The sequence below is a fragment of the Natrix helvetica genome (genome assembly GCF_964273705.1).
Source record: "Natrix helvetica genome assembly, chromosome: 5".
Lineage (NCBI taxonomy): Eukaryota > Metazoa > Chordata > Lepidosauria > Squamata > Natricidae > Natrix > Natrix helvetica.
The window spans coordinates 147,492,126-147,504,993 of NC_138551.1; the positions used below are offsets into that span (position 1 = coordinate 147,492,126).

At 44.0% G+C, this 12,868-nt stretch overlaps 1 protein-coding gene across 2 annotated transcripts in view; it reads right to left on the reverse strand.

Moving 5' to 3' along the window:
• CA6 (carbonic anhydrase 6) overlaps positions 1–12,868 on the reverse strand; it is a 261,946-nt gene that overhangs the window by 28,678 nt on the left and 220,400 nt on the right. The window contains exon 1 of one of the 2 annotated variants that reach the window (XM_081954960.1): positions 3,934–4,154. The exons of the other annotated variant lie outside the window; for it this stretch is intronic. Coding sequence (XP_081811086.1) covers positions 3,934–4,012 — 79 coding nt within the window. The 5' untranslated portion in view covers positions 4,013–4,154. Of the gene's footprint in view, positions 1–3,933; positions 4,155–12,868 lie in introns of those variants that run through there. 2 annotated transcript variants of the gene reach the window in all.

Genomic DNA, 12,868 nt, shown 5'->3' on the forward strand with positions numbered 1-12,868 from the left:
AAGCCTTAAAAAGCATCAAAAATGGGCCAAAAAAGCCACGAAAAGACCAGAAAACGGGCTAAAAAAGCCCCAGAAATGAACTGAAAGAAGACCGGAAAATGGGCTGGAAAAAGGCCTGAAAACAGGCCAAAAGAAAGCCCTGAAAAGGGCCAAAGAAACCCCCCCAAATGGGCTGGGAAAAGCCCCCAAAATGGGCCAGAAAAAACACTGAAAATGGCCCCAAAAAAGGCCTGAAAACAGGCCGAGAAAAGGCCTGAAAACTGGATATGCAGAGGCCAAAAAAATGGCTGGCGAATGGGTGGGGCTTCGGCAATATTCGGTCTATAAGACACATCTACATTTTCACCCCCTTTTGGGAGACAAAGAAGTGTGTCTTATAGTCTGAAAAATATGGTAACAACAACAACAATCAACAGACGAAACAAGAATACAGAAAAGATGTGATAAAATCAAGAATGGAGAGTTGGCAGAACAAAGCATTTCATGGTCAATTTCTGGAAAAAATAAAAGATAAAGTGGACAGTGAAAAAACTTGGTTATGGTTAACAACAGGTACATTAAAGAAAGAAACAGAGTCACTAATCCTGGCTGTGCAAGAACAAGCTATCCGCACAAATGCCATTAAGGCCAAAATCGAAAAATCCTCTGATGATGCCAAATGTAGACTTTGCAAAGAGGTTGATGAAACTGTTGACCACATACTCAGCTGCTGTAAAAAAATCGCGCAGACTGACTATAAAATGCGGCACAATTCAGTGGCACAAATGATCCACTGGAATTTGTGCCAAAATTATAATATTAAAACAACAACAAACTGGTGGGAACATAAGCCTGAAAAAGTCACCGAAAATCAGATGGTCAAGATCCTATGGGATTTTCGTATACAAACAGACAAAATAATGGCGCATAACACACTAGACATCACACTGGTTGAGAAAAATAAGGTTACAATCATAGACATCGCAATACCAGGTGATAGCAGGGTTGACGAGAAGGAACATGAAAAAATCGCGAAATACCAGGACTTAAAAATTGAAATCCAACGATTATGGCACAAACCAGCAGTGGTAATTCCAGTGGTAATCGGCACACTGGGTGCTATTCCAAAAGCACTGGAATTACATTTAAAACAGTTAAAAATTGACAAAATCACCATCAGTCAAATGCAAAAGGCCGCACTGCTTGGATCTGCACGTATATTACGAAAATACGTTACGACGTCCTAGGCCCCTGGGTGGGGCCCGACTAGTAATCAATGCCAAATCCGGCAAATCAACTGGCCGCTGTGATACAATCGTATAATAATAATAATAATAATAATAATAATAATAATAATAATAATAATAATAATAATAATAATAATAATAATAATACCAGCAGTAGTAATTCCAGTGGTAATCGGCACACTGGGTGCTATTCCAAAAGCACTGGAATTACATTTAAAACAGTTAAAACTTGACAAAATCACCATCAGTCAAATGCAAAAAGCTGCACTGCTTGGATCTGCACGTATATTACGAAAATACGTTACGACGTCCTAGGCCCCTGGGTGGGGCCCAACTAGTAATCAATGCCAAATCCGGCGAAATAACTGGCCGCTGTGATACAATCGAATAATAATAATAATAATAATAATAATAATAATAATAATAATAATAATAATAATGCCAAATCCGGCGAAACAACTGGCCGCTGTGATACAATTCTGTTGATGTAATAATAATAATAATAATAATAATAATAATAATAATAATAATAATAATAATGCCAAATCCGGCAAAACAACTGGCGCTGTGATACAATTCTGGTGATGTAATAATAATAATAATAATAATAATAATAATAATAATAATAATAATAATAATAATAATAATAATGATGATGATGATGATGATGATACATTAAAAGCACATTTAAAGCTCCTTCCATATTAGGCATCAACCACTGGCTGGCATTATGGGTGGGGCAGAAAATAGCAGATGGAAGATTTATCCTATTCTCTTTTTTCTCCCTTTAAAAGAAGGAACAACGGTGCAAAACATTCCTTTTTTAAAAAGAAATTGATGGATGGGGAGAGACAGGAAGACAAAAGGAAAAGCAGTTGGCACAAAGCCCAGCCTTTTGAGTTTCTATCTGCTTGATTGGGAATTTCTATCCAAATTCCCCCGCCCTTTGTTTTGAAACGACATCTCCGCCTTTGGGTGACCTGCCAAGAATTTGGGCGTCTGAAGAGACCCCCCAAAGAGGATTCCAAAATTAATCCTAAAGTCTCTGGGATGTTGGGAAAGGTTATGAAACGTTTAGGAAGGTGGGTGTGTGGGTGGAACTTACCTGGTTTGAAAGGAAGCCAAATGACCTGCAGGTGTGTAAGGCTGTTCAAAAGAGGTTTGTATAACAGAACAGAATAGCAGAGTTGGAAGGGACCTTGGAGGTCTTCTAGTCCAACCCCCTGCTTATGCAGGAAACTCTACACCACTTCACACAAATGGTTATCCAACTTTTTCTTAAAAACTTCCAGTGTTGGAGCATTCACAACTTCTGGAGGCAACATCTGTTCCACGGATTAATTGTTCTCACTGTCAGGAAATTTATCCTTCTTACAAGTTGCTTCTCTCCTTGATTAGTTTCCACCCATTGCTTCTTCTCCTGCCTTCAGGTGCTTTGGAGAATAGCTTGACACCCTCTTCTTTGTGGCAGCCCCTGAGTTATTGTAAGACTGCTATCATGTCTCCCCTAGTCCTTCTTTTCATTCAACTAGACATACCCAGTTCCTGCAACCGTTCTTCATATGTTTTAGCCTCCAGTCCCCTAATCCTCTTTGTGGCTCTTCTCTGCACTCTTCCTAGAGTCTCAACCTCTTTTTTTACATCGTGGCGACCAAAACTGGATGCCGTATTCCAAGTGTGGCTTTACCAAGGTTTTATAAAGTGGCATTAACCCTTCACGTGATCTTGATTCTATCCCTCTGTTGATGCAGCCTTGAAATATGTTGGCTTTTTTGGCAGCTGCTGCGCACGGCTGGTTCCTATTTAAATGGTTTTCCACTAGGACTCCAAGATCAAAGTTTGGCTTGATTTTAAAGCTGGGGTGTGTTCAGCTGGTGTTTTGGGGATATGCACAGGTGAGCTAACAGGATACCAAAAACCCATCTGTACGACTTTGACCTCTCCTTCCTTTAAACTGGTCCACTCCAGATCTGCTGGGCAATTCCTAATAATGCCCCGGCTGGAAAACTGACCCTTAGGACTATCATAGTAGAGATCTAATGGAGTTACTCTTAAATATTATTCTCCGTAATATAAATCTCAGCTCCATTAACTTAATTTTCGCTCCGATTGTGGACCAACAGAACAGCGTAAGAGTTCACACATTTTTGCTCTTTGCAAACAGCGCAAACAATGCCATGGGGTGGGGTGGTGGACGGACTAAGCCCCTAAATTCTCCCCAAGGGTTAGGCATGTTTGGATTATTATAATAATAATAATTATGACACTTCACAATTCCTGCTTGGAGTATTATTACTTAATTGTATCCTGCCTTTATCTTTACAATATAATTCAAGGCAGAAAATCATACAGCCACGCCTTTCCCCCCTATTTTCCTATTTTAATTTTGGTGATTGTGAGGAAATATTGTGTTGTTTGCTCACAATAACAACCCTGTTTGGTGGGCTGGGGTGTGTGTGTGTGTGAGAGAGAGAGAGGGGGACTGGCCCAAAGTCACTCAGCAGATTTCCCATGCCTAAGGCAACTCCCAGTCTCCCCTTTTCGAGCCTTAAACCACGAGACTAAACAGGCTCTCTATAGTAACTAGGATCCAGCCTGGAAAACCAACATTAAACCACGTTGCGCAATTTGCAACCCTAAAATAGACCACAGTTAAAAGCAAAAAGCTTGCTTCTACCCTCCTTTCCCTCTTCCCCCCCCTCCTTACCGTGGTATGTCCAGTCCAGAATGTGGGAAGAGCATAGATGTAGAAAGCAGAGTTGAAGCACCCAGACGCTAGTCCTCATGGTTTGGTGAAATCAAACCCCCCGAAAGGCGGTATCCGCTGGTTTTTGTCGGACCTCCAAAAAGGTAAATAATAATTGACTTTAAATCCAGCCTCTTTTCTTCCTGCCGAAATAAGAGCAGATATTCTTATTTTCCCTTGCTGGGTGAGAAAGTTAATTATATTGTGGATTGACAGTGGTGGAGAGAGGTAGGAATTGTCAGGTGGGGTTTTGGCTTGGGGTTTTCTCCGCCGTAGGTAGGTGGGCTCCTGTGATTGGCTAGGTTAAACAGCATCCTGCAAGCATTAATGTTTTATGTACCTTAAAGTCGATGCTTTATGCCAAGATGAAGGCAAATGTTTGCAGTGGCCCTGCCTTAAAAGCCAGCAGGAAGAACTTAGTAATAATAAGCGGAGGCGTTTGAGAAATTTACACAGATTTTTTTGGGGAAAAAATAACAAATTACAAGTAGCCCTTGACGCAAGATTCCACAACTGAGCTCCCCCCCTCCCTCAATTTCTATCGCTAAGCGAGATTGTTAACAGTAGTTGGAAGGGACAATTGGAGGTCATCTAGTCCAACCCCCTGCTCGCACAGGAGACCTATGCTAGGGATTTGAACTGCCGAACTTTCTGATCGACAAGGCTCAGCGTCTCAGCCGCTGCAGGGCCGCCTAGCCAGTTTGGCCCCATTTTAACCACCTTCCTTGCCACCGTCGTTAAGTGAGTCGCTGCTGTAGTTAAGTTAGAACAACACGGTTGGTAAACGGAATGGCACTTCCCTGTTGATTTTGCTCGTCGGAAGGGCGCAAAAAAAGGGAAATCGCGGGACCAGAGAGGGTATTTAGCCGTTTCGGTAGTGGAAATCGCAGGTGGAACCAGCTCGCTCACCCTGGCTCTATGCTGCCCTATTTAGGCACATTTTGATGCCAAAGCACATGCGTGGGAGGCCGAGCACATACATGGACAGTCACATACTCCTGCGCAGGATGTTGCAACCGTTGTAAATGTTGAACCGATTGTCAAGTGTCCGAATTTGGATCACGTGACCACGGGGATGCGGCAAGTGTCGTATGTGCGGGAAACGGTCATAAGTCGTTTTTTTCCCCCAGGGCCAATGTAACTTCTGTCATTCAACAAATGGTTATAAGTCAAAGACCACCTATGTAGGGTCTCTCGAGTGTCTGCAAATAGGGGGAAATTTGCGCCTTTGAGAGAGGGCTGTCGCTGACATATTTGAAAATTTTGATTCTGGAAAACCGGTATGGACCAGGAGTGAAATTCAGGAGGTTCTGACAGGTTCTGGAGAACCGGTAGTGGAGTAGTTCAGAGAACGGGCAAATACCATGTCTGGCTGACCCCAGAGTGGGGAGGGAATGGATATTTTACAGTATCCTTTCCCTGCAGTGGGAAGGGAATGGAGATTTTGCAATATCCTTCCCCTGGAGTGGAGAGGAATGGAGATTTTGCAATATCCTTCCCCTGGAGTGGAGAGGGAAAAATGGGATCTCTTAATGGGAAGACTAGACACCCAGCGTGGTCCATACTAGTGGTGAAATTCAATTTTTTTTACTATTGGTTCTGTGGGCATGGCAGGGTGGGCGTGGCAGAGGAAGGATTCTGTAAAATCCCCATTCCCTCCCCACTCCAGGGGAAGGATACTGCAAAATCTCCATTCCCTCCCCACTCCTGGGGGAAGGATACTGTAAAATCCCCATTCCCTCCCCACTCCAGGGGAAGGATACTGCAAAATCTCCATTCCCTCCCCACTCCTGGGGGAAGGATACTGTAAAATCCCCATTCCTCTCCACTCCAGGGAAAGGTTACTGCAAAATCTCCATTCCCTCCCCACTCCTGGGGGAAGGATACTGTAAAATCCCCATTCCCTCCCCACTCCAGGGGAAGGATACTGCAAAATCTCCATTCCCTCCCCACTCCTGGGGGAAGGATACTGTAAAATCCCCATTCCTCTCCACTCCAGGGGAAGGATACTGCAAAATCTCCATTCCCTCCCCACTCCTGGGGGAAGGATACTGTAAAATCCCCATTCCCTCCCCACTCCAGGGGAAGGATACTGCAAAATCTCCATTCCCTCCCCACTCCTGGGGGAAGGATACTGTAAAATCCCCATTCCTCTCCACTCCAGGGAAAGGTTACTGCAAAATCTCCATTCCCTCCCCACTCCTGGGGGAAGGATACTGTAAAATCCCCATTCCTCTCCACTCCAGGGGAAGGATACTGCAAAATCTCCATTCCCTCCCCACTCCTGGGGGAAGGATACTGCAAAACCTCCATTCCCTCCCCACTCCTGGGGAAAGGATTCTGTAAAATCCCCATTCCCTCCCCACTCCAGGGGAAGGATACTGCAAAATCTCCATTCCCTCCCCACTCCTAGGGGAAGGATACTGTAAAATCCCCATTCCTCTCCACTCCAGGGGAAGGATACTGTAAAATCCCCATTCCTCTCCACTCCAGAGGAAGGATACTGCAAAATCCCCATTCCTCTCCACTCCAGGAGAAGGATACTGCAAAATCCCCATTCCTCTCCACTCCAGGAGAAGGATACTGCAAAATCCCCATTCCTACCCCACCCCAGGCGAAGGATACTGCAAAATCTCCATTCTCTTCAGGGAAACTGAATTCTCTACTCCTACAGAAGAAAAGCAATTTGAACTGGAGAGCTGAAACACTGAAAAAGGTGAATATTCCTTTTGGATTGAGCTCAGCTCCTGGGGATTTTCACAGGCCACGTTCATAACAACTAAGAATTACTTGGTGGGGTTTTTTCCTTCCTTCCGAGAGGTTCTCCTGCTTTGTTTATTTTGCAACACAGGCATTTCCTGGTGGTGTCACATCCAGTACTAAGGGCTGGCTGCATGTTCCCATTCTTGAAAGGGTCCCTCCCCCTCGCACATATGTGCTAGTATTTCCTGAGTCTAGGGGGCAGTGCTCATCTCTGTTTCAAAGCCGAAGAGCCAGCGCTGTCCGAAGACGTCTCCATGGTCACGTGGCCGGCATGACTCAATGCCGAAGGCGCACGGAACGCTGTTCCCTTCCCACCAAAGGTGGTCCCTATTTTTCTACTTGCATTTTTACCTGCTTTCGAACTGCTAGGTTGGCAGAAGCTGGGGCAAGTCACGGGAGCTCCCTCCATTACGCGGCACTGGGGATTCAAACAACTGAACAGCCGATCTTTCTGATCGGCAAGCTCAGTGTCTTACCCACTGAGCCACCACGTCCTCTTAAAGGGACAATTTAAGCCATTATTTCTCCACTTTAAGACGTGTGGAGTTCAACTCCCAGAATCCTCCAGCTAGCAAGATTCCCACAGTGAATTGTTCATATAGGCTAGCCGCCTTGAGTTTTCCTCTTCCCTCCCCAGTCCTCTTTCTTTTTGTGCTGTGTCTTTTTTCGACGTCAAGTTGCGGAAAGAACAACAACCTCAAAGCAGAGGTGGGTTCCTACTGATTCGGACCAATTCGTCCGTGTAGGTAGTAACTCAGTTGCCCCATGCCCCTGAACCGGTTCTATCTTCTGCAAAATATATTTTTTTTCTTCCTTTTCTAACATTGTGCCCATGCACAGATCTTTTTAGCTGCAAATGGGTACCTAATAAAAAAACAACAACGCACCGAATCGGTAGTAATGCCCCCAAAGGGTCTGGTTGGGGGATTCTGGTCGTTGAAATCTAGACCACTTAAAAGTTGCCAAGATTGAGAAGACGCTGGTTTAACCTTCCCGATGGAACTTGGGAGCCTCGATATTCTCTGGGGGGTTTTTTTTTCGGGGGGGGGGGGAGGGTGGTCTCTCTCTTTCTCTTGGGCAATCTGGGCACTGTGGCCTGAATCGCTGGCATTTCCCCCGTCAGCAGTTTTCAAGGACTATTTACCCAACTGGATTTTGCGGGATTATGAAATGCCTTCTGGGCCCTGGGTTTGATCTCTGTACATTCTGCCGCTTTGCAGAACAAGCCAAAAGAAAAAAAACCAACCCAACAACCCACGGCCTCTGGCGTTTTATGAGCTTTTGAGGGAGATCTCCTTAAAAGCCCTGTCTTACAAACCTGATGAGCAGGCAAAGGAGGCATCCCGACAACCCACAGCCCAGCCTGCCTCCAGATGCTACGGGCTTATAATCCCCCTCGTGGCTGGCAGTTATGCAACATCGGGGGTGGGGGGTGGGGGGCTTCCCCTTCCAGGAAAAAGGTGTCAGCGTTCCTCCTTTTCTGAGCGGGTAGCTTTCTAAGTGCAAAGTTGGATCGCTTCCCTTTCTACAACACGAACGCTTGTTCATATTGTCGGCCGAGCAGGGACAAAAATAGCCAAGAGAAAGGATGGAAAAGGGTCTCTGGTCAGTCGTCAGGAGCAGGAGTGGATTCCAGGGACACGCGCGCTATGGGTACATGGACAATACAGCTAAGCACGCGCGGAAGCAAAAAACAAGATGGCGCCCGACGAAAGAACTGGTTCGGGGGCATAGCAGACCGAGTTACTACCTACTCAGATGAATCGGTCCGAAACGGTAGGAACCCGCCTCTGATCAGGAGTGCTGATTTATCACCTGTTTACCAGGTGCTTAGGAGCCAAGGAAAAAAACAACCAACAACTTAATAGCCAGCAATCAACACCCCAATTAAAAACTAAAAGCCACGAACAAATAGGCACCCTATAAATACCACGCATAGAAGAGCCCGGTGCAAGCATTCTGAAGACAGAGAAATTCCCCAAGGATGGGCTACAGAATGAATCCGAAAACTTGGAAGAATAAATCTCTGGTGCCGGGGATCGACCCAGATTGGATCCTGCAAATCTTTTAATAGCTCAGCCTTATTTCCCCAGGGTTTAAAGTCCAGTCCTATCTGTTGGAATACGGTCCTAAATGGACGATAATCCCAATTTGATTGCCTGCCTGCATTAGGCAAAGGCTAAAGTTCAACCTGAAAAGACCAGGTAGTTTTTGCAAGAAGATAATCTTGGCCAATCTACGTAGGTCCAAAATACAGGGGATCCTCGGACGTACGACCACAATTGAATCCCAAACTTCCATTGCTAAGCAAGACAGTTCAGTGAATCTGGCTCCCTTTTACGACCTACCCTTGCCGCCGTGGTTAAGTGGATCCCTTGCGGTGGTTTAGCTGCTAATATATCACTAAATCTGGCTTCCGCATTGATTTTGCTAAGCCAGAAGGTCGCAAAAAGGGATGACGTGATCTCCGGGATATTGCAACGGGCATAAAGATGGCTGCAAGCGTCCGAATTTTGATCAGGTGACAATAAGGATGCTGCAATGGTTATGTGAAAAAAGACAACAACGCCCTAAGTCACTTTTTTTTAGCGCCGTACTACCTTCGGAACCGTCACTAAACAAATAGTTGCAAGTCAAACATTTCCCATATTTTGGACCCGAGTCTTACCAAGCAAAACCCCCTTCTCCTAAGGTCAAATGATGCATTTTTAAAATATTTTGTTCTATTTATTTCAACTTACTGGCGTGGAGGGTCTTAATAGCCTCTTACTCTGCAGCAGACCTGGGTTGCTCCCAGTTCGGCCCAGTTTGGCTGAACCGGTACTGGGTTGCAGATTAGGCAGCGACTCAGGCTGGCCATGCCCCCGAACCAGTTCCATTGCTGCAGCTGGGCCGCCACATGTGCGAAGAACAATTTACATTCAACAGTGCACGCGCATTGCAAACTGGTAGTAAAATCGGTAGCAACCCACCCCTCACCTGCAGGATTTTCAAGGTTCAAAAGCCAAGAGAAACATGATCCAGGAAATCAAACCCAAACCTATCCTTGTTTATATTCCTGTTTAAACTTGCTTTCTAACTGGGACACCTGATTCCTCACTGTGGTGCAAACCACGATCAAACCCCCCTCCTTTATTTAAAAATTCTGCATTTTGAAAACATCCATTCGCCAAACGGCAAAAAAAATAAAACCCAGGCTTTTCGCCGCTCAAACTGGCGGGGTCAGAGAAAGGGAAAGGAATGCAAAGGAATAATCATCATATTTTCTGGAAACGGCCTCGTTGTGCAAGAATCGCTTTCATTTTTGCTATTTGTAAATTTTCCAATGGGTCGTGTGTTGTTTCTGGCCCTGTCCCTGGTCACAGACAACGCAGTTTTCATTTGAATATTACAGAGAGGTGTTTCCCCCCCCCCTTCCATTTTGCAAATGCCAGCCAGATTTTTTATTTTTTTTCCGTAGCGATGAACGCGATCATTTTTGGCTTGCACAGATGGAAGGGAGGTGGCGGTGGAGGAGAAATGTTCTATCACAGCATCAAAGATGATAAATGATAGATGGTGATTGTTTTTAGGGGGCAAAGCTATTTGGTTTTCAAGAGAGAAGAGAGAAATGGCCAGCTTGCCAGTGGATTTCTAAATGTGGATGGAATTGGGCAGAAAGAGAGGCACGATGCATCAAGCCAAATGACGCTTTGTGAGATCTGGGCTTAGCCTACGGTGTGAATGGCACCGTTATGAGTGATAAACCAAGATTCGTGGCTTGGTGCCCTCACCCGCAAAGAGAGGCTCTTAAGGTAGATCGTGGCCTGAATGCAGTGTCTTTTTCACAATAGAAAAAACGCAAATTCAACAAATGCAGAAACCTTCCACTCAGTTAGGCACCGAAATTTACATTTGGAAGAAGGAAACAAGAACACAAACTAGGAAAACAAACAAATTTTGGAAGAGGAGCTGAAGACTGGCACAGATTTTGATGACCCAGCAAAGCACATGCTACCACCACGAGACACATTCCCTTTTAATTATGATGTATACACTTAAACACAAAGGATACTTACTCGCCGGGCCCAATCCTCGCTTTGTTACGGTGGAATGGCAAAACTCTCTTTAAGTTTTTTTCTTTTCTTTTCTAGCTCTTTGTGGACATTTTGCTCCAAATAGGTACGAGGAGAGGAATCTGCGTGGGAGTCAATCAATGTTAAAAATAATAATAAAGGAATTACACGTGGGTCTGGATTGAGGTGGTGTGTGTGGACTAAGAGCCATCGAAACGGAATCGGCTGTGGAGTTTTGCCCAGGATGGTTTGCTAACATTCTCTGTCTTTGTGACATCATAAAAGACAGATCCTAAGCCTTAAAACTTTCCACTTTCCTTCTGATATGCTGCCAACTTTTTATCTGCCCTAGCAAAACTGTATAACAGAATCACGGAGTTGGAAGGGGCCTTGGAGGTCGTCTACTCCAACCCCCTACTCAAGCGGGAGGCCCTGCACCATTTCAGACAAATAGTTGTCCAATTTCTTCTTAAAAGTCTCCTTGTGATGGAGCGCTCACAACTTCTGGAGGCAAACTACTGGTTAATTCATGGTTCTCATTGCTGGGAAATTCCTCTTTAATTCTAGGTTGCTTCTCTCCTTGCTTAGTTTCCATCCGTTGTTTCTTGCCTTGCCTTCTGATGCTCTGGAAAATAGGTTGGATGTCGGGCTTTGTGAGTAAATCTAGCTGCATTTGCAAACTTAATTCTCGCCCTGATAAGCTTTGGTTTGGCTGAACTGTGGTTTGGATTTAGCCACAAGGAGCTGGCCTTACAGATTAAAATAAACCACAGGTAATTTAAATAATAAATCTATGCAACCCATAGATTTTCAAACCTTATCAGTCCCAGTGACACATTGTGTTTTGAAGTTGTGGCATTTCAGTTTTTCACCAGCATACGGCTCGGATTTGCTCCAAATCTGGTATTCTAAATTCAAAACCCCCATCTTTTAAATTTGTTTTACGATTCTGCATTCTGTATTTCAGCATGCAAAAAACCCTGCCTGTCAAAGGAAGTTTTTCCAGCTAAGATATCGCCGTACCATCCCTAAAAAACATGCAAACCTCTGGTGGAAATGATACCAAGGTAGCTTCTGGCACAGTCTGCGGTTTCTAAAAGAAGTCACACCAAAATTCCCAATTCTGACAGCGATCCTTCCAGACGCTCACAGAATAGTAGTGGCTGCATGACACAATACAAACCTTGTATGTGTCTACACACTAACGTCACTGTGCTATATTGTTGAGAAAAAAATATCCTGGGACAAAATACTTCCAGCATTTATTTGCCCAAAGGGAGAACTTTCGGTGTTTTCATTGCGACTAGAAGAAATTGATTGCAAATTCCTTCTCTGAAGTTACTAAGACAGGCTGAACGCCACTTCCTTCTATCTCTGCATTCAGTACATAATTTACTACAGGTGTTTAATCCAACCTTCTATTTTCAGCCATAAATTGGTATATTTGCCGGGCACCAATTTTTAGGTGAAATGGCATCTTGTTTGACTAGGATGGAAGGGTTTTTTTTGGGCATGAATCTGTTTAGAGAGTATCAGAAAAGAGCACTCAATTTTTCAAAGGAGGCGAAGTTCGCCTATTTTTTAGTCCCTTTTTGAAAAAATAATAGCTTTCTGGCCAAATTAGACCAAACAGAGGTTGTGTTTTCTCATTAATTATAATCAGCATTTTTGCAAATCCCTCGTAAATGAATTTTGACCAGGCAAGTCTAACCGTGTCTGTGTTAGACAAGCAATTAAACTGGCGTTTTATAGACATTAAAGAAGCAATTAAATTGGGGTTTGCAAAACAGCACTTTAGAATTCTTAAAATACATCCTTGGTTGAAATTTTAGAGATCTGTCTCTATTATACAGTAGTTTCCTTTCAAAGTATATATTAGCACAGAACCACTAAAATGAACCCATCAAATCATGATTTTAAAAAAAGCTAAATCAGGTTTAAAGCTACAATTTTGCAAACTTCAGATACCTTTTGTGGTCATTAGTATGAAAATTAAGCATGAAATACAAGTATTGTATTCTGTACTCAGTTGTAATCTCTTGTATTATTCAGTTTGAATAAATAAGCTTTTGGTTCTT